Source organism: Gnatocerus cornutus, chromosome 4 (assembly GCF_029298725.1).
Source record: "Gnatocerus cornutus isolate USDA-ARS CGAHR chromosome 4, icGnaCorn1.1, whole genome shotgun sequence".
NCBI classification, from domain to species: domain Eukaryota; kingdom Metazoa; phylum Arthropoda; class Insecta; order Coleoptera; family Tenebrionidae; genus Gnatocerus; species Gnatocerus cornutus.
Window position 1 is genome coordinate 1,770,603 of NC_142236.1, and position 20,688 is coordinate 1,791,290.

Consider the following 20,688-nt stretch of genomic DNA (forward strand, 5'->3'; position numbering starts at 1 on the left):
TTTTAAACATCTCACGAGAAATGATTTTTTCATACACTTGTTAAACAAATAAATATTTTTTGCATTAAAGCTTTGGGTGATGAACGTGGTGATAAGAATCATTTTTGAATTGCTCACGTAAGTGTCGATGATTTCTTGATGGTTTGTTGATATTTTGAGGAGATTTTTTATTGGGATTATGTGTGGACAAAGAGCGGTAATTGGGGGACTGAGTGTGGTGTTGGGCTGGTTCGTGGGTGTTAGGAATGACAATTATTGCTCGATTTACAGTTAGATGTACTATAAATAACTAAATTATTGCTTTTCTTTTGGATAAGTCATAAAAGAGGTTGTAACAGACGCGAACAATACGTAAATATTTATAGATGATTCGATGTCTGTTATTTGAGTTTTGCTAAATTGCAATTGGAGGCAGTGCTTTGTGGAATTTTGCTAAATTGAGACTCAAAATGTTGTTTCTATAAAGTGACTTTTATTAATTGAAAGAGGTAAGGATGTTTTATGTTCTTCAAAATTTTCAAAACCGGTAATTTAAAAAATTACAAAACTTTGGCTTGATTTCAATATAATTTTTTGAAATTTGCCCTTTTCATTCTTGCACTATGAGATTTTTTCCAGTTAATTAAATTAAATAATTAAACACTAAAATTGCCAAAGTTGTAAATTTTATTATAAAAAAGTTTCAAAATTTTCAGTGCACGTCTAAATAAAAATTTCTAAAATCCGTTCCTGTGGCTCCATCACTATGTGATTTTTTTCCAGGTTATAGACGATGCAAAACTAGTAACTTCCACAAATTTCATTACTGTAGTACTAAAATTACTAAAGTTACAAATTTTAATCTAAAAAAAATTTCAATTTGTTCGCTCCACCCAAAATAAAAATTTCTAAAATCCGTTGCTGTCGCTCTAGCACTATGCGTTTTCTTCCAGTTAATAAACGGTGTAAAACTAGTCAATTCTGCAAATTTTATTGCTCTAGCACTAAAATTACCAAAGTTACAAATTTTAATTTAAAAAAGTTTCAAAATATTTGCTCCACTTCAAAATAATATTTTTTTAAATCCGTTTCAGTAGCTCCAGCATTATGTAATTTTTTCCAGTTAATAAACGATGCAAAATTATTAACTTCCATAAATTTCACTGTTATAACATTTAAATTACCAAAGTTAAAAAATTTAATCTAAACAAAAATCAAAATGTTCGCTTTACCTCAAAATAAAAATTTCTAAAATCTGTCCCTTTCGGTCTAGCACTATGAAATTTTCTCTAGTTAATTAACAATGCAAATTTAGTTACTTGCTTAAATTAATTTGTTGTACTAGTAAAATTGCAAAAGTTACAGATTTTAATTTAAAAAATTTTCAAAATATTCGCTACGCCCCAAAGTAAAAGTTTCTAAAATCTGTCTCTTTCGCTCTAGCACTATAAAAAAATTTCCAGTTAATAAACTATGCAAAATTAGTATCTTCCTCAAACTTCATTGTTGTAGCACTTAAATTGTCAAAGTTACAAATTGCACTAAAAAAAAATCAAAATTTTTGCTCGACTTTAAAATAAAAATTTCTAAAATCCGTTTCTGTCGCTCTAGCACTATGCGATTTTTTTCAGTTAATAAATGATGCAAAATTAGTAACTTCCACAATTTTCATTGCTATAGCACTAAAATTATCAAAGTTACAATTTTTATTCAAAAAAAAGTCAAAGTTTTGGCTTGACATCAAAATAAAAATTTCTAAAATCTGTTCCTGTCACTCTAGCACTATGTGATTTTTTTCAGTTAATAAGCGATGCAAAATTAATAATTTCTCCAAATTTGATTGCTATGGCACTAAAATTGCCAAAATTACAAATTTTAATTTCAAAATGTTTCAAAATTTTGGTTTTATTTCAAAATAAAAATTTCTAAAATCTGTTCCTTTCGCTCTAGCACTATGTGATTTTGCACAGTTAATAAACGAAGCAAAATTAGTAAATTCCCCGAATTGAATACCGGTAGCACTAAAAACCCAAAAGTTACAAAATTTAATTAAAAAAAATTGAAAATTTTGGCTCGACCTCAAAATAAAAATTTCTAAAATCTGTCCTTTTTGCTCTGGCACTATAAGATTTTCTCCAGTTAATAAACGACGCAAAATTAGTAACTTCCCCAAATTTCATTGTTATAGCACTAAAATTACCAAAGTTCAAATTTTAATATAAAAAAAATAAAATTTAGGTTCAACTTAAAAATAAAAATTTCAAAAATCCGATTTTGTTACTAAACGAACCAAAATTAGTAAACCAGTAAAAAGCTTGATAGTTTCTGTGCGAATGCCGGAAATCTGGAAAACGCCAGCCCATAATTTATCGCCACAAAATGAACATGTATCGCATTATTAATTGAGTAAATTGAGCCCCATCCGGATATTGACGTTCCATTATTAAACCAAACATATAATTTGTTTGCTTTTCCAGATTTTTTTCGCGACAATATTAATCCAACAATGTTTTCATCGTGATCGCCATGACCGATAAGGCCGTATCCACCGAAGACCTCTGCATCGACATTCCCAGGAACGCCAGCCTAGAAGCAGCTCGTCTTGAAGCTGTCATCAAAACTCTCATAGAAAACAAAGTAGAAACCTTAAAGAACGCCAAACGCAAGTCCTCAAGCATCACTTCCAGTCCCAAGAGTCTTTTCAATAAACTCAGAGGCACTTCGACCTCGACAGTGTCGTCGAAAGACAAAGATGAGATCGTTTCGATCCACTCTCAAGTCTCAAAGAAATGTGAAAGCAATCGAAGACGCGCTGTGAAATCAGGTAATTTTTCATGAGTTCAATGGAGGAGGAAAACGAATTTTTTATAGAACACCGGAAGCGGAAAATATCTCATCACTCTTCGCCGAGGCACAAGGGACACGAACGGACTCTCCAGTTCAGCGATGACGGGAATGAGAATTTCGGGTTTTTACACAAAGAGCAGATGGACTGTGGGGAGAGCTGCTGCCAAAACCCCAATGAAATGTAACTGAAATCCTGTCCGACCCTCGGGGGCTTTATCCAGAATTTTCCAGCAAAATCCACGTCGACGACGATTTCATTTCGCTCAACCTCGAAGACTACGACAATTTGGACCCGGAGGAAGTCGCCGCGATGAAAACTGTCAAAAGAGCTCAAAGGAAGAAGCGGCGACGGCGGAAACACCACCGGAAACATCTCAAGATGACTGCGGTGGCCGTTCAAGTCAGCGATCTCAAAGAATTGGATGATGATGAGCTGTCGCAACGGGCTCGGATGACCATTGTTCTTACTGCCTTTTTGTTGCTATTCATGTGCCTGTTGCTGGTGGGAATTACTCTGAGGATGGCGCCCCTCATCGACGATATGGGTAAATTTAGATGTTCACTAACCTCGACACCTTTCAATCAGTACTAATATTTACCCGCGTGTGAAAGTCTTTGAGAAAAAAATTGATTTGAACTTAAACAGGATGTTGGGAAAGGTGATTTTGTTTTCAGTATAATTTTCGCGGAATAATATTTAATTTACAGAGTGTTTACATTGAAATTGTTTTGCTTTATACAGAGTCTGACTCATCTCAATTATCAAGTTTTAGTTTTACCGATTCAATTACATTGGAGGTACGAAAATAATCCCTAACTTTGCATCTGCCAGATGCGGGAAAAACAATGCAAATAGAAACTTTCTGGGCAATATTTCACTTTTATCTCCGACTTTTTGTTGCGCTGCCAGCAGCGGTAAATACGAAACTTTTTCTAATTTCCGGGATGAATGAAATAGTTTTTTTAATCCGGTCGGGTCATTTTAAAGGCACAGTTTTTCGGATTTTTTATTCTAGAGTTATGCGAACTCAAACTAAAAAAAAAATGGGAAAGAAAAAATTGGTGTCGTAGTTTTACTATTGTTAGCTGTATGAAGGGCCCAAGTTTTTTAATCCGGTTCTGGTCACACTATTTTAAAGGTAAATGTTAAGAGGCTCGGTATAGTTTTTTTCAGATTTTTGTGTTCACAGATTCGTTATTTATCAAACTTTGAATGGAATTTGGGAAAACAAACAAAAAATTAATTATGCTTTCGTCTAGAACACTAATTTTTTTTCTAATTTTGTAATCGGTTGGATTAGAATAATATAAAAAAACTAAAATTGAAAGATTTTGGAAAATGTAAAGCCCTGGGGCCTTACTAAGAAAAAACACAAAAATGGGAAGTTCTTAATATTTCAGTTTTATGTTTACTTTGTGGGCTCAATTTAAAAAAATCCGTTCCTGATTAATCATATTCAAGATAAAGATTTTAAGCACACCTATGATTTTTTTCTGATTTTTTTTCTTTTTTTTTTGAGTTAGAAAATTTTATTGCTCATAACTCAGTTATTTTAGACGTTTTAACGAATCTTAACGAGTTAGAGACCGAAAGGCAGCCAACTTCCATGAAATTTCGAATTCGAACTATCGAAAATCAATTTCTAAGCTAAAGAATCGCGGGAAAAACAATTCTGAAAAGAGTTTTTTTATATTCGGCTTAATTCTGGAGATATCAAGAAAAATCGTTTTCGAACTTCCAAAATTTTGGCCCTCTGACGACTACCCAAAATTTCAAACGCCTGTAACTCGGTTATTCATTGACGGACGAGAAAAATAAAGGTATTTTTGGATTCAGCGCGAAATTCTGCGTAAAATAAGTCCATGTAGATCAAATTTCTTTATACAAATAAACGAGATATCGACCGAAATAGATTTTCAGGGGATGTTTTTAGGGTCATTTTCAAGACACTATATAGGGGCGAAAACTACATTTAGTATTATTAAATTATATATCAATCGAAAGATAAGTTTGAGATATATCAACTGGCCAAATCTCAGATCGATAGGACAAATAGTTTACGAGGGGCGATCAAAAAACGAAAAATTGAAAAGTTTTTATCGATTGAGTCGCAAAATTTATTTGCCCAAAAAATTGACCATCGAATTTTCGACTTTTGAGAGCGGATTCTAAAGTAAAATGAACCGAGAAAAACGCTGGTAAAAACCGTTTCAAAAAATCTTTTGTAGTTTCGGAGATATTGAGCTTTGAAAATTTTCCAACCCAAAATTCAACATCTAAAACTTTGATCGTTCCTAACTCAGTTATTTTTTTCCCGATCGTAACAAATCTTACCTTTTTGGATTCTACGTGAAATTCTGCGTAAAATGAACACAAATACTTTAATATAAGTGAGATATCGACCGAATTAGATGTGGACAAATTAAATCCAAATGTAGATAACCTTTGGTCGAGAAGTGACTTTTTCCAAATTTTTCAAAATCGAGGTAAAACCGAATTCTACGTAAAAAGACGCAAGAAAGGCAATGGTGCAAAGCATTTCTTTTAATCTTTTGTAGTCTCGAAGATATTGGGCTTTAAACATTTCAAAAAAACAGAAAATCAAATATCCAAAGTCCACATCCATAATTTGATTATTTTTTGTCGTACGTGTTTTTTTAAATCCGGTCCTGTTCAGCCATTGTGAAGATAAACCTTCAAAGCACGCCTCTGATTTTTTTCAGATTTTTCCCGCCACTAATTGTCGAGTTAAAAGAATTGAAATCCGCAATAATTCTCATTCGTGAAAAAATTCAGTAGGCCTTGCAATCCGACTAGTGTTGGTACCCCTGCGTCACTCCGACGCAATTTTAGTGACTCAATGCTGCCAACGCACCAAAACCATCGGCACACGTGGAACCCTCGCATAAACAATTTTCACCTAACTCTGCGCTTTGCGGTAAAAATAGCCACCTCCACCTCCCAGCCTCCGTCTTCCACCAGTCGCTCCCGACCTCCTCCACCGTGCACACCACAATGTCCACGAACCCCCCTCTCGACTTCCCCGAAATTGACTGTCTTATCGACGACGTCCCCAGAACCCTCCCCAAAATCCACGCTTCTTCCTCCTTCGACAACATCCGCGCTTGGACTTGTCCACCCCCGAAGCGCCCCCATCGCCACAGTTGTCAAATCGATCCCCCTCGCCGTAAAAGCGTGTCTTCAACTCGCGGATCTCGAAGACACCGAACCTCGTCGTCGTCATCGAAGAAATGGATGCCGCCTCCGCAGTCCCGAGGGAAGAACGAGCGAAGAGCAGTGTATATAGTGGCGGGAATTTTCCTGTTTATTCTTTTCTCCAGTGTTTTGGTGGTGATTGTTACCCTGACGCATCAGTCGGAAAAGGGGGGGAAAAACAGCACGTATTTGTACTACACGTTTGCGCCGCCACCGCCGCCAGAGGTGGTGCATAAGACGACGAGCAGAACTGTTGAGGGTAAAGTAACTAATTTTAAACGGAAAGCTCTGGAAGATGTTGAGAAGAGTTATTGGGTTTGGCGAGATTTATTTCGGAGAGGTTTTTGAGTTTATGTGTGGTGATTTAGAAGAATGAGGCGCGGGATTTATTGCCGGGGAACGAAGGTCTTTTATAAAAATAGGGAAAATAAATGAACACATTCAAGTTGATGGAGAAGGCCGAGTAAACACTGAGTGCCCTTCTGAAATACTTGCAAATTTTTAAAACTCCGGGATTTAGATTCGTTCTTCGGCAGGCTGTTTATTATAACGTTCACCTCTCAAAACCTCGTAAAGAGTTTACGTTTAACATTTTTAGGTTGAGGCTATTCCAAGGTTTCCGTTGTAAATTACAGGAAACATAAATGAGGTTTATTAAATAAAAATACCTTAATTTGTAGAGAACTTTGCGAAGAATCTAAAGCTGTTTTTATATTTTTCATTTGCTGATAATTTCGGAGCTATTGGAGGCTAAAAGTGGATGGAAATTAGTCAAAAAGTCAAAATTACGTTTGTCTCTAAATCGTTAGATTTTTTAACAGTAGCTTAAGTATGATGAAATTACAACCAAAAAAAATTTTTTTTCGTAAATATTTTGGATTTCATCCATTTTGTGCTTTTCTGTGAAATATGTACTTTGGTTGTTTTTTTTTGAATAAAAAAATGGTGGAGGCGCCGAGCCCATTTCCCCAAATAATCACAAATTTAAGTTAATTTCGCAACTAATTTGACGATTGCTGACATTTGATTTGCGGAAAAACAATCTCATGTCACTCTAACATAATGAGAAGTACCTAATTAATCTAAATTAAAGATTTAAATTAGCTTATGTAAACCGGTTTTGAGCAAAATATTTTTATGCAAAAATGGTGGATGCGCCGGGTCGAGTATATCAAATACTCACAACAACCCGTCAATTTTTTTTCCATAATTTTGACAGCTGTACAATGAAACCCGAAAATTTCCTACAAAGAATTTGCTTGGCAGTTAATCAGTCGAAATAAAAACGTAATTGGGGATAAACGCGAGATTTTACAATGGCAATTGCAGGCAGTTGAAATGTAGAAAAAAATTGACACTCTTTCCAAAATCAACGCCCCCAAAATTAATTAGAAATTTTAACTCTTGGCTCTTCTAAAGTAAAATGACCCGAGAAAAACGATGGTGAAAATCATTTCTCAAAATTTTCCGTAGTTTCGGAGATATTGAGCTTTGAAAATTTTCCAACTCAAAATTCAATATCCAAAATTTTGAGCGTCCATAATTGTAGATTATTACAAAAACTCGCACCATTTCGGAATCTACGTGAAATTCTGCGTAAAATGAGCACATTTACTTTAATATTGCTTTATAAATAAGCAAGACATTGACCGTGTCTGAAACTTCCATAATGATAAAAATAAAATTCGAACTCGACTATCGAAGATCGATTTCTAAGTTAAAAAAACGCAGTAAAAACGATTCCGAAAAGAGTTCCTTAATATTTGGCTTAATTCCGGAGATCGTTTTCAAACCTCCAAAATTTTGGCGCTCTGGCGACTACCCAAAATTTCAAACGCCTGTAACTCGGTTATTCATTGACCGACCAGAAAAATAAGGGTATTTTTGGATTCAGCGCGAAATTCTGCGTAAAATAAGCCCATGTAGCTCAAATTTTCTTATATAAATAAACGAGATATCGACCGAAATATATTTTCAGGGGATGTTTTTAGGGTAATTTTCAAGACGCTATTTTGGGGTGAAAACTGCGTTTAAAGTTATTAAATTATATATTGATTGAAAGAGGAGCTCGAGATCTATCAACTGACCAAATCTCAGATCGATAGGGCAAATAGTTTACGAGGGGCGATCGAAAAACCAAAAATTAAAAATTTTTCATCGATTGGGTCGCAAAATTTTTTTGCCCAAAAAATTGACCATTGAATTTTCAACTTTTGAGAGCGGATTCTTAAGTAGATTGAGCCGAGAAAAACGCTGGTGAAAACCGTTTCAAAAAATCTTTTGTAGTTTCGGAGATATCGAGCTTTAAAAATTTTCCAACTCAAAATTCAATATCCGAAACTTTGATCACTCATAACACAGTTATTTTTGGACCGATCTTAACGAATTTTACTTTTTTGGATTCTGCGTGAAATTTTGCGTAAAATGAGCACCAATACTTTAAAATTGCGCCAAAAATAAGCGAGACATTGTCCGTGTCTGAATTAGAGACCGAAAAGCCGCTATCTTCCATACTTCAATACGCTCTTTTTTGTGAATATTCGAAAATTTCGTTGTTTTTGCATTCAAACTGTACAAAACAACAAAAAAATTAAAACTTTTCCCGAAATTAACACCCCAAGAATTAATTAGGAATTTTAATTTGAGCCAGCACTTCCGAAATTTCCCTTTCTCCGAATCTAAAAATGCGCTCTTTCCTAAATTGTGGAAATATTTTGGAAATTCGTCATTCGATTTTCAAAATTTTCATGATTTTGCAAGTTTTCTTGGGGTACTCAAAAAAACCCATTTTACAAATATCTCTGAATCCTGATCTGACGGGGCAAAACGGCCTCCAAAATTTGTCACTTAGTGTAATAATTCAACTTTTTTAATGTGAATTTTGTTTCAGTTCGGCAAGAAAACGAAGATCTAATGAACTCCCTAGACGCAGACTCTTTAAATCATCTCAGCCTTCAGAACTTAACCGCCTCCGTCCCTGACACTCTTAAATGACTTTTCTCAACCGCCCCTTCTATCTCTCCATCATTTCTAGGCCAAATTTAGCAAGCACTAAATCAAAAAAACGCAATAAACAAAAAACGTAAAATATCAAAACAAGACTGACTAAAACAGACAAGTTAAACCGCTCAAATTTGGTCTTCTTTCGACAATGGACGACGCCCCAGGCTGTAAGAAGTCGCTCAGAATTGTCAATTAGTTTAATTGGATTTTATACACGACGTGAGATTGTGAATGCTACGTTTATTTAAGTCATGGCAGGGTATATACGAAGACTAACATTAAAGTAATAAACACTGTAATCGCGATTAAAAATAAAATTTGTTTAGATTACATTAGTTTACACACACCATTCGAGGGATTCCTTACACCATCAACTTTCGAGTTAATTTTAAAGAGATTAAACGACAATCACTAAAAAAAAACTTTCACAAACTCACGGATTTGTGATCATAAATCAGTCTATGTGATGTGTAGAGTTGAATGTCTCAGGTTTAGTACTTTTGTTTGATTTGTGACGACAAGTGCTGCGAGTTTGGATAAACGAGTTCAATTAAAATCAAGCGTTTAAATATTACCAATTTTGTATTTAGATTTTTATTCGTAAATGTGATACCTAAACCCTCCATATCGCACAATGTCACATGTTTATGGGTTTTAGCAAGTTGTTATAACAAATATCAGCGTTGTTTGTAAGTAGACAATCAAAAATGACGTAAAATCGTTATGATATATTTGTATTGTTGTTCGGACGATGTTGTGTCAATAATCTGAGGAGTATTAACATGATTTGTAATAGGATTTGTTAATCATTTTTAATGTACGTTCAGTGTAAGACTACTAGAAATAAAGTGTTCGAATGTTTTACTTTCTTTTTGTTTACGACAAGAAGTTACCTTTTTTTAATAGAGAATTATTCAATCTGGACCTGTCGTAATCACTTTTTGAGGTAAATAAATTGTAATTTCAATATCTGCAAAAAGTTTTGGACGAATTTGAATGAAACTCTCTCGATTTTAATGAGAAAATGAATAGTGTTAGTCTAACTTTCGACTATTGGAAAATCTAAAAACGATTTCTTATGTAAAAAATCGCGAGAAAAACAATGGCGCAAACCGCATTCCAATATCTGAAATAGTTTCCGAGATATCGAGCACGAATTGTTTCGCACCTTCGAAAATTTGACCCTCTGGCGACAACCCAAAATTTCAAACGGCCATAACTCGGTTATTTATTGACAAATTTTAAAAAATTATCATATTTTTGGATTCAGCGTGAAATTCTGCGTAAAATGAGACCCAAATTTGTTGAGTTTACTTAATAAATAAACGAGGTATTGGCCAAAAACTGTTTTGAAAACATCATTTTAGGGTGATTTTCAATCAATGTTTTCAAAATGAAAATGAAGTTTAATAGCATTGAATTTTACATCAGTCGAAAGAGGAGCTTAAAATCTATCTACTGGCCAAATTTGAGATCTATAGGACAAATAGTTTGCGAGTTATGGCCAAAAATTAAAAAAAATGAAAAATTTTCATCGTTTGAGTCGCAATTTTTTTTCGCGAAAAATCGACTATCGAATTTTGGGCTTTTAAGCACATTTTCTAACGTAAAATGAGCCGAGAAAAACGATGGCGCAAACCGCATCTCAATATCTCTAATAGTTTCCGAGATATTTAACTTTGAAAATTGGGAAAAATGAGAAAAAATGAAAATCAACTATCCGAAACTTTGATCGGCCATAACTCAGTTATTTGTTGTCGGATCTGAATTTAAATCCCAGATTTGGAATCTGCGTAAAATTCTGCGTTCACTGATGTATAATAACTCAAGTTTACTCTAAAAAATAAGCGAGATATCGATATGAGAAATTTGGTATAGTTTTAATCATGAATTTTCGCGAAAATTTGCAAATTTCGACTATTGGAAAATCTAAAAACGATTTCTTATGTAAAAAATCGCGAGAAAAACGATGCCGCAAACCGCATTAGAATATCTGGAATAGTTTCCGAGATATCGAGCATGAATTGTTTCGAACCTTCGAAAATTTGACCCTCTGGCGACAACCCAAAATTTCAAACGGCCATAACTCGGTTATTTATTGACAAATTTTAAAAATTATCATATTTTTGGATTCAGCGTGAAATTCTGCGTAAAATGAGACCCAAATTTGTTGAGATTGCTTAATAAATAAACGAGGTATTGGCCAAAAACTGTTTTGAAAACATCATTTTAGGGTGATTTTCAATCAATGTTTTCAAAATGAAAATGACGTTTAATAGCACTAAATTATACATCAGTCGAAAGAGGAGCTTAAAATCTATCTACTGGCCAAATTTGAGATCTATTGGACAAATAGTTTGCGAGTTATGGCCAAAAATTAAAAAAAATGAAAAATTTTCATCGTTTGAGTCGCAATTTTTTTTCGCCAAAAATCGACTATCGAATTTTGGGCTTTTAAGCACATTTTCTAACGGAAAATGAGCCGAGAAAAACGATGGCGCAAACCGCATCTCAATATCTCTAATAGTTTCCGAGATATTTAACTTTGAAAATTGGGAAAAATGAGAAAAAATGAAAATCAACTATCCGAAACTTTGATCGACCATAACTCAGTTATTTGTTGTCGGATCTGAATTTAAATCCCAGATTTGGAATCTACGTAAAATTCTGCGTTCACTGATGTATAATAACTCAAGTTTACTCTAAAAAATAAGCGAGATATCGATATGAGAAATTTGGTATAGTTTTAATCATGAAATTTCGCCACAATTTGCAAATTTCGACTATTGGAAAATCTAAAAACGATTTCTTATGTAAAAAATCGCGAGAAAAACGATGCCGCAAACCGCATTCCAATATCTGGAATAGTTTCCGAGATATCGACCATGAATTGTTTCGAACCTTCGAAAATTTGACCCTCTGGCGACAACCCAAAATTTCAAACGGCCATAACTAGGTTATTTATTAACAAATTTTAAAAATTATCATATTTTTGGATTCAGCGTGAAATTCTGCGTAAAATGAGACCCAAATTTGTTGAGTTTGCTTAATAAATAAACGAGGTATTGGCCAAAAACTGTTTTGAAAACATCATTTTAGGGTTATTTTTAATCAATGTTTTCAAAATGAAAATGACGTTTAATAGCATTGAATTATACATCAGTCGAAAGAGGAGCTTAAAATCTATCTACTGGCCAAATTTGAGATCTATAGGACAAATAGTTTGCGAGTTATGGCCAACAATTAAAAAAATGAAAAATTTTCATCGTTTGAGTCGCAATTTTTTTTCGCGAAAAATCGACTATCGAATTTTGGGCTTTTGAGCACTTTTTCTAACGTAAAATGAGCCGAGAAAAACGATGGCGCAAACCGCATCTCAATATCTCTAATAGTTTCCGAGATATTTAACTTTGAAAATTGGGAAAAATGAGAAAAAATGAAAATCAACTTTACAAAATTTTGATCGGCCATAACTCAGCTATTTGTTGTCGGATCTAAATTTAAATCTCAGATTTGGAATCTGCGGAAAATTCTGCGTACAATGATGTATAATGACTTAAATTTACTCTAAAAAATAAGCGAGATATCGATATCAAAAGATTGGCCATAGTTTTAGTCATGAATTTTTGCGAAAATTTGCAAATTTTGACCGTCGAAAAATCAAAGAACTGTTTCTTATGTAAAAAATTGCGAGAAAAACGATGGCGCAAACCGCATCTCAATATCTGAAGTAGTTTCCGAGAAATCGAGCATGGATTGTGTTGAACCTTCGAAAATTTGGCCCTCTGGCGACAACCCAAAATTTCAAACGGCCATAACTCGGTTATTCGTTGACCAAAATCCAAAAATTATTATGTTTTTGGATTCAGCGTAAAATTCTGCGTAAAATGAGACCCAAATTTGTTGAGTTTACTTAATAAATAAACGAGGTATTGGCCAAAAACTGTTTTGAAAACATCATTTTAGGGCGATTTTCAATCAATGTTTTCAAAATGAAAATGAAGTTTAATAGCATTGAATTATACATCAGTCGAAAGAGGAGCTTAAAATCTATCTACTGGCCAAATTTGAGATCTGTAGGACAAATAGTTTGCGAGTTATGGCCAAAAATTAAAAAAAATGAAAAATTTTCATCGTTTGAGTCGCAATTTTTTTCGCGAAAAATCGACTATCGAATTTTGGGCTTTTAAGCACATTTTCTAACGTAAAATGAGCCGAGAAAAACGATGGCGCAAACCGCATCTCAATATCTCTAATAGTTTCCGAGATATTTAACTTTGAAAATTGGGAAAAATGAGAAAAAATGAAAATCAACTATCCGAAACTTTGATCGGCCATAACTCAGTTATTTGTTGTCGGATCTGAATTTAAATCCCAGATTTGGAATCTGCGTAAAATTCTGCGTTCACTGATGTATAATAACTCAAGTTTACTCTAAAAAATAAGCGAGATATCGATATGAGAAATTTGCTATAGTTTTAATCATGAATTTTCGCGAAAATTTGCAAATTTCGACTATTGGAAAATCTAAAAATGATTTCTTATGTAAAAAATCGCGAGAAAAACGATGCCGCAAACCGCATTCCAATATCTAGAATAGTTTTCGAGATATCGAGCATGAATTGCGTGGAACCTTCGAAAATTTGACCCTCTGGCGACAACCCAAAATTTCAAACGGCCATAACTCGGTTATTTATTGACAAATTTTAAAAAATTATCATATTTTTGGATTCAGCGTGAAATTCTGCGTAAAATGAGACCCAAGTTTGTTGAGTTTGCTTAATAAATAAATGAGGTATTGGAAAAAAACTGTTTTGAAAACATCATTTTAGGGTGATTTTCAATCAATGTTTTCAAAATGAAAATGACGTTTAATAGCACTAAATTATACATCAGTCGAAAGAGGAGCTTAAAATCTATCTACTGGCCAAATTTGAGATCTATAGGACAAATAGTTTGCGAGTTATGGCTAAAAATTAAAAAAAATGAAAAATTTTCATCGTTTGAGTCGCAATTTTTTTTCGCGAAAAATCGACTATCGAATTTTGGACTTTTAAGCACTTTTTCTGACGGAAAATGAGCCGAGAAAAACGATGGCGCAAACCGCATCGCAATATCTCTAATAGTTTCCGAGATATTTAACTTTGAAAATTGGGAAAAATGAGAAAAAATGAAAATCAACTATCCGAAACTTTGATCGGCCATAACTCAGTTATTTGTTGTCGGATCTGAATTTAAATCCCAGATTTGGAATCTGCGTAAAATTCTGCGTACAATGATGTATAATGACTTAAATTTACTCTAAAAAATAAGCAAGATATCGATATCAAAAGTTTGGCCATAGTTTTAGTCATGAATTTTTGCGAAAATTTGCAAATTTTGACCGTCGAAAAATCAAAGAACTGTTTATTATGTAAAAAATTGCGAGAAAAACGATGGCGCAAACCGCATCTCAATATCTGAAATAGTTTCCGAGAAATCGAGCATGGATTGTGTTGAACCTTCGAAAATTTGGCCCTCTGGCGACAACCCAAAATTTCAAACGGCCATAACTCGGTTATTTATTGATAAATATTAAAAAATTATCATATTTTTGGATTCAGCGTGAAATTCTGCGTAAAATGAGCCCCAAATTTGTTGAGTTTACTTAATAAATAAACGAGGTATTGGCCAAAAACTGTTTTGAAAACATCCTTTTTGGGGTGATTTTCAATCAATGTTTTCAAAATGAAAACGACGTTTAATAGCATTGAATTATACATCGGTCGAAAAAGGAGCTGAAAATCTATCTAGTGACCAAATTTGAGATCTATCGGACAAATAGTTTACGAGTTATAATCAAAAATTAAAAAAAATTAAAAATTTTCATCGTTTGAGTCGCAATTTTTTTTCGCGAAAAATCGACTATCGAATTTTGGGCTTTTGAAAACATTTTCTAACGTAAAATGAGCCGAGAAAAAGAATGGCGCAAACCGCATCACTATACAATCTCAAATAGTTCCCGAGATATTTAACTTTAAAAATTTAGAAAAATGAGAAAAAATGAAAGTCAACTTTCCAAAACTTTAATCGGCCATAACTCATGAATTTTCGCGAAAATTGCGTTTTGTATGTAGGTGATGTACCTATTTGTCGAACATTTAAATAACCACGGAAACCGTCCATAAACGCAACAACACTCTGGCGAATCTCAGAGTGTTAATCACATCACTCTGACGTCACACGCTCGATCAGACAATAAGATAACAGCTTCCTTCCAATCAAAAAAATAATTTTAGTTCAATAATTATTAGTTTTTGTCCTTTTCTTGAACATGGCATACTTGGATAATATTTTTTCTGCTTCTAAAAGGTGTTGTAAGCTCAAAAAATAGGGGAAATTAAAGAACAAAAAAGACTAATTCTGAAGACTAAATTTTTTAATAAAACTACACGTATTCTAGTCGTTTCCGTGCTCAAATTGCTCGAAATAAAATTAATCGGTTAAGTTAAAGGCAGAATTTGCACCGATTTCTCCGTATCTAATAAGTATACAAGCTTTGGCTTTGTTAGTAGCAGTTTAGCAATGAGATTTTCAAACTGAAAGCCGCCTGGATGGGTAAAAAAAACACCAATTTTAAACATTAACAAAATACCTTGTATTCTCATTAAACACAAAGAAAAAAAATCACTTCAGCATAATCATTTACGGGACTACATTTAGCGTATGTCTTTCGATTGAACGATTTTTGTTGAAAAATCTACAAGCTTAGGCCAAAAATGTTGATAAAACCTTTCAATTATAAATCGAAGCAGTATATTTCGTTAAAACTGTACATAAACAATTCTAAAAGCGGACAAAAAAAATTTACACAACAAACTTGTAATGGAATGTACAAATTATTTATTTTCAACATAATTTTGCTGTTCCCTTCTTACAACAGAGGCTACATTCAACCTACAAGAGGCGGTTGGGGGCTTCGCCCCCAACCGCCGCCCCCCAGTGCTGCAAATCACGAGAAAAAAATACTATGAACATCTGTCGATGTCGGGAAAAAACGTGCGCCGTCATTTTTGTTAGAAAACGGCGGCGCACGCCGCCCCCGTATCGCTAAACTACAGAGAAGGCTAACACGTATAACTATGGACACCAAACCATCGATCGATACATAGATAATGTTGCCATTATTTACAACAACTTTGTTTTATTATTTTTTTTAATTACAAACTGTCAACACTGCGCCTGATAATGGAAGGTCAAATGGTAAACGTAAAGAAAGTGAGCAATCTCAATACAAGTGAACATCGTACTCTGCTAAGGAACAAAGACTTACATTGGCAATGATATGTCGAATTTAAAACAACAAAAGGATGCTACTGTCTAACAAAACGATGCACGTGAAATTAAACGTAATTGTGCTACTTCTGTAACTTTATTTTTTGTAACTTTAAATACTCAGAGTTCATAGACCCTTAAATCGCATATTATGAAATGATTAACCTAACAAACTACTAATAACTATACAATAATTAATTTATCAAGAGTAACCCTTTATGAAGATGACAGCCAGTGCGCGCCTCAGTTGAAATTTTCACAATGACAGCACTTTGTCCCATCATCATAAAATATTTACACCAAAAACCGCTCCCGTCAAATTCATCAAAGCTTACAACACGGTTTTATACATCTTTTTATACAATGAAACATTAAAAATTAGGGAAAGGAGACAACATTTCGAAAAATTAGGAAAAATGGGGAAAGATATTGAGAGGGGACTGGATTTGAAAGGATGAAATCTGCAGTTTTACACTTAAAAAATGACCGATTAACTTATTTAGTGTAGAGGTAGATGGCGACGATGAGGCCGTACAGACCCAATACTTCAGCGAAAATGAGAATGAGGATCATGCCTACGAAAAGACGGGGCTGTTGCGCTGTGCCTCTCACACCGGCGTCACCTACAATGCCGATGGCGAAACCGGCCGCCAAACCGGAGAAACCTACTGCGAGACCTGCACCCAAATGCACGAAGCCTCTGAAAGAAATTTACTGGTTAAAAACAACCACAAAGATGTTGGAGCACTATTAATATAATAGTCCAGGCAAAATAAACGTGAACCTCCTTTGTGTGGACCTTCATTTTATTGTTCTAAACAAATTGCCAAAAGTTACGCGGTGGTAAATGTCGAAGAAAACAATTCTTTGCTAATATCTCGTCACGGATAAATCCAACATCTTCTCTGAATCTTCAAAAACTAGAAGAAGTTCTTGAAGAAAATAAGTATCATGAAAAATAACTTGCAGAAGATTAATTTCATTCTTAACTTCGCGGCCTAAGTTCACTCAATGCTTCCCCAATCTAAAAAAAAAAACACCAAGTTCTATGTTTCGACTGTGGTGCACAAAAAAAAAAAAAAAATTTTTGGCAAATTTGATAAGTTACAATTTTCATAGTATTTTTGCCATTAGAATCACCAGTGAGAAGATATTTACAAATATTAGCGAAATTTCCCACCGCGTAATTTTTTTAGCAGCAAACCTATAAATGTGAACTTTTGAGACTTTTTTCGAAACGTCCACACAAAAAATCAGATTTTTGGACTGTAAGCAGTGTCAGCAACGGACAATACGATTGTGTATTAGTTTAGCGAACATTTAAATAAACAAAAACACTAAATTTGAATTTATGAGCAGTAAAACAAGCAATTTGTCTAGTTAATGAGTTCCATTGACTCGACAAGTCTCCTTACTTGTACAATGTGTAGTCTTCAGTGACTGGGTTGATTCCACCAGCAATCAAGACAGCGATTACAAGACCATAGATAGCAATGATACCCGCCATGACCACAGGAATAATAGATTTCATGATAAGTTCTGGCCTCATTACAGACATGGCTGCGATACCAGTGCCTGATTTCGCCGTCCCATATGCCGCTCCAAGAGCTAAAATAAAGAAACAATCAACACAAAAAACAAACAACTTATTTTTAGGAGAGTAATTAATAAAAAGTCCTTTGAAAAACCCGTTCGATTCCCATTAATCTACTATTAAAATGTTGCTGCTATTTAGTCAGCTGGCTTTTGAAAATGGTTATTATAAACTCGAAGGATAAACGAGGTTAAATATAGTTTATGTCTACGAGCTCTCGGTAGAAAAATCTAATTACAATGCTGAACCGACGGAAGATTAATGAAACATTAAAACATTTCAATTAGGTAATAATAATAAAAAACTTATCTATTACCTCATTTCTTTGAAATTTGAAGACTGAAAAACTGTTAAAAACTTGATTCCGTTCCAACGTTTCGAAAGACCCAACTAAAAAAACACAATAATCTCGCCGAGGCGTTTGACTCCATTTTTGGTTTTACAATGTTGGCACAGTGATAACGAGAGATAACAACTAAATATAACGCCATCGATTTAAACTTTTTTCTACATTTACGAATAACTCCAAAACATTCTGACAGGTGGCGGATTTTACCATCGGATATTTTTAGTCCTAGCACCCGGAAACGGGACCCAACTAAACCCAAAAGCGAAAAGGAGGCTCGCAGATGCAAAACGTGTTGGCAGCCCTGCTTAACGCAATGCAGAAAAAGTGTTAACTAAATTATCGATCGCCAGGTGAAATTAAATTAGCGCGCGGCGATAAATTGGTAAATAATTATTTGTCAACCTTGTGCACCCCTGACAATGGCATTGGAGTCTTTTCAGGATATTTCCACACAATTCGGCCGTTGGTCGGGTCAGGGACGCACTTTCGCTTATGAAACAGTGGCGGCGCATCGAGGATTAAGAAGTTTGCCCCACTTATATTAGTCACGAGCGAGACTGTCAATGAAACGTTTCTTAATTTGGGGACTTTTCATCGCCATAGAAAATCCGTTGGTGTAACTGGGTACTGCTACCAACATGGCAATAATACGGGAAGCCTACTATACTGTAGAAAGGAGAATGTCGCAATTTTATTGCTTAAAACGGCGTCTAGATATCGCAGCCAATTGGCGTAATCTACACGCTTGAGAATTTGGGAAATTTTGGCAGCAGTTTGACAATTTGGGCTCAATAATATCGTCCCATGACAGTTCTGCCAACATTCTAAAGAGTTGAATGGCTACTGGAGAAGAATTTGTCAACATTTCAATGTGACAGAAATCGAATCCTATCAATTGTCCAAGCAGGCGTGGAATTTGAAACATGCAGTGCGGTATTTCACGTGGCGCATAACTCTAACATGTCAAAACAGTGGTACCAACGCGAATGGAAAAAACAGTGTCTCCTGGACACGGTTAAAAATTCCGAATGGGTACCAACTCAACAAAAAGGGAGCTTATATGAAATTTTAATCGGATTGTAATAGTCATGTGACTCTGACATGTAAAATCGATGAAAATCAGAGTTACCAACTCCAAGAAGTTTGTCGCCAACATAACAGTTCTTATGGAATAATCTTCCCATGACTGAACTTTGCCCATTCACTCTACCATGACGTTTACTATAAATCACATGATCAAACAATAAAGCAGCGCGTTTATGGTTTCCCCATTGCAATCAAATCTCATATGATCGTCATAAATCGAACATTTGAAGTGACGATGACTCAAAAGCGTCCGGAAATTTGTCGATTTTAATCAGTCACAAGATCAGATACAGGTGTGACAAACATAAAAATGAAGAAACAATGGTGCGGCAATCACATGACTCTTATCTAATCTCGCTGTGACAAAATGCAACAACAAGGGGGCTCAATTGAAGGTGTCAATAGTCCGCTGGCACAGTGCCACCCACTGTATGATTATTTATTTTCGTCAGACAGACGAAACGTTTTGTTGCAGCGTCCAGTTGCGTAGATGACTAATCTGTTTGGGTTCTAGGGGGGCTTTCTTGTAAATTTCAGGTTATGCAACAACTGGATTCACGTGATTGCAAACCTTGAAGTCACATGTTTCTCAGGTGGTTAAGTTGGGCCACCTGTTTTGGGCTAAAATGAGAGTTTAGGCTTGTAAGGAAACGGTTTTTCCCAAATGGATTGTCAAACGTCATCGCGTACCTTTCGTGGTCCGCGCTTATGACTAGGGTGGGTCAAGCATGTGACTCTGTAAGTGGGTCATTACAACACGGTCTCCCCTTGAAATTTCCACGGATTTCATCCCGTTTTGTTACCGTGGGCTCGGAATCCGATCGATTCGGCCCTGTCTTTGGCATATGATCATGCAACGCCCATGGAAGCGGCGATTTAGACGAGACCTGACTAAAAACTATTTTAAAACGACGTTTTAAGAGCGCTTCGAGGACGTTTGTACAATTCTGGGCTTAAATAAATGTTCGTGATAAAATCGATACTTGACAGAAAGGGTTTATTCCTACTTACAACTGAAAATGATTGCCGCCGCTGCTCCCATTACACCGAAGAACGGCGCGTAGACGGGGTTTTCTTCACCGATGGCTTGGGTCATTTTTAGTTTAGGAGTATTTACAGGTTGGAATGGAGCACGACACACACAAGACTAGACGAAAGCAGCGAACTCACTGACAAATATGGCTTACAATGACTGCCACCAGCACGAATGGGTCATATGACGGATAAGAAATTTTCACAGGAGAGCTGGGAAGAGCGCGCACCTCATTGGCCAGTTCACAAACCAAGGCCGCGCGTCGA

At 35.0% G+C, this 20,688-nt stretch overlaps 2 protein-coding genes across 2 annotated transcripts; one reads left to right on the forward strand and one right to left on the reverse strand.

Moving 5' to 3' along the window:
* Positions 1 to 6: 6 nt before the first annotated feature.
* Positions 7 to 9,907, forward strand: LOC148175826 (uncharacterized). Its single transcript, XM_088033635.1, has 5 exons — positions 7 to 117; positions 2,457 to 2,803; positions 2,851 to 3,007; positions 3,058 to 3,371; positions 8,934 to 9,907. Exons 2-5 carry the CDS (start codon positions 2,506 to 2,508, stop codon positions 9,035 to 9,037), a joined length of 873 nt encoding a protein of 290 aa, XP_087889761.1. The 5' UTR covers positions 7 to 117; positions 2,457 to 2,505; the 3' UTR covers positions 9,038 to 9,907.
* A 6,531-nt stretch (positions 9,908 to 16,438) lies between these two features.
* Vha16-1 (Vacuolar H[+] ATPase 16kD subunit 1) lies at positions 16,439 to 20,632 on the reverse strand. Its single transcript, XM_088034046.1, has 3 exons — positions 20,401 to 20,632; positions 17,776 to 17,968; positions 16,439 to 17,060 (listed from the first exon to the last, which is right to left on the reverse strand). Exons 1-3 carry the CDS (start codon positions 20,483 to 20,485, stop codon positions 16,856 to 16,858), a joined length of 483 nt encoding a protein of 160 aa, XP_087890172.1. The 5' UTR covers positions 20,486 to 20,632; the 3' UTR covers positions 16,439 to 16,855.
* Positions 20,633 to 20,688: the final 56 nt, after the last annotated feature.

Excerpts from the sequence above, each read along its gene's own strand:
- LOC148175826 (XM_088033635.1), top strand. The coding sequence starts at position 2,506 with ATGACCGATAAGGCCGTATCCACCGAAGACCTCTGCATCGACATTCCC. Across the intron at positions 2,804-2,850 it reads AAGACGCGCTGTGAAATCAG|AACACCGGAAGCGGAAAATA; the intron begins GTAATTTTTCAT and ends AATTTTTTATAG. Across the intron at positions 3,008-3,057 it reads TGCCAAAACCCCAATGAAAT|CAAAATCCACGTCGACGACG; the intron begins GTAACTGAAATC and ends AGAATTTTCCAG.
- Vha16-1 (XM_088034046.1), bottom strand. The coding sequence starts at position 20,485 with ATGACCCAAGCCATCGGTGAAGAAAACCCCGTCTACGCGCCGTTCTTC. Across the intron at positions 17,969-20,400 it reads GGCGGCAATCATTTTCAGTT|CTCTTGGAGCGGCATATGGG; the intron begins GTAAGTAGGAAT and ends TCTTTATTTTAG. Across the intron at positions 17,061-17,775 it reads GAAGACTACACATTGTACAA|AGGCTTCGTGCATTTGGGTG; the intron begins GTAAGGAGACTT and ends AATTTCTTTCAG.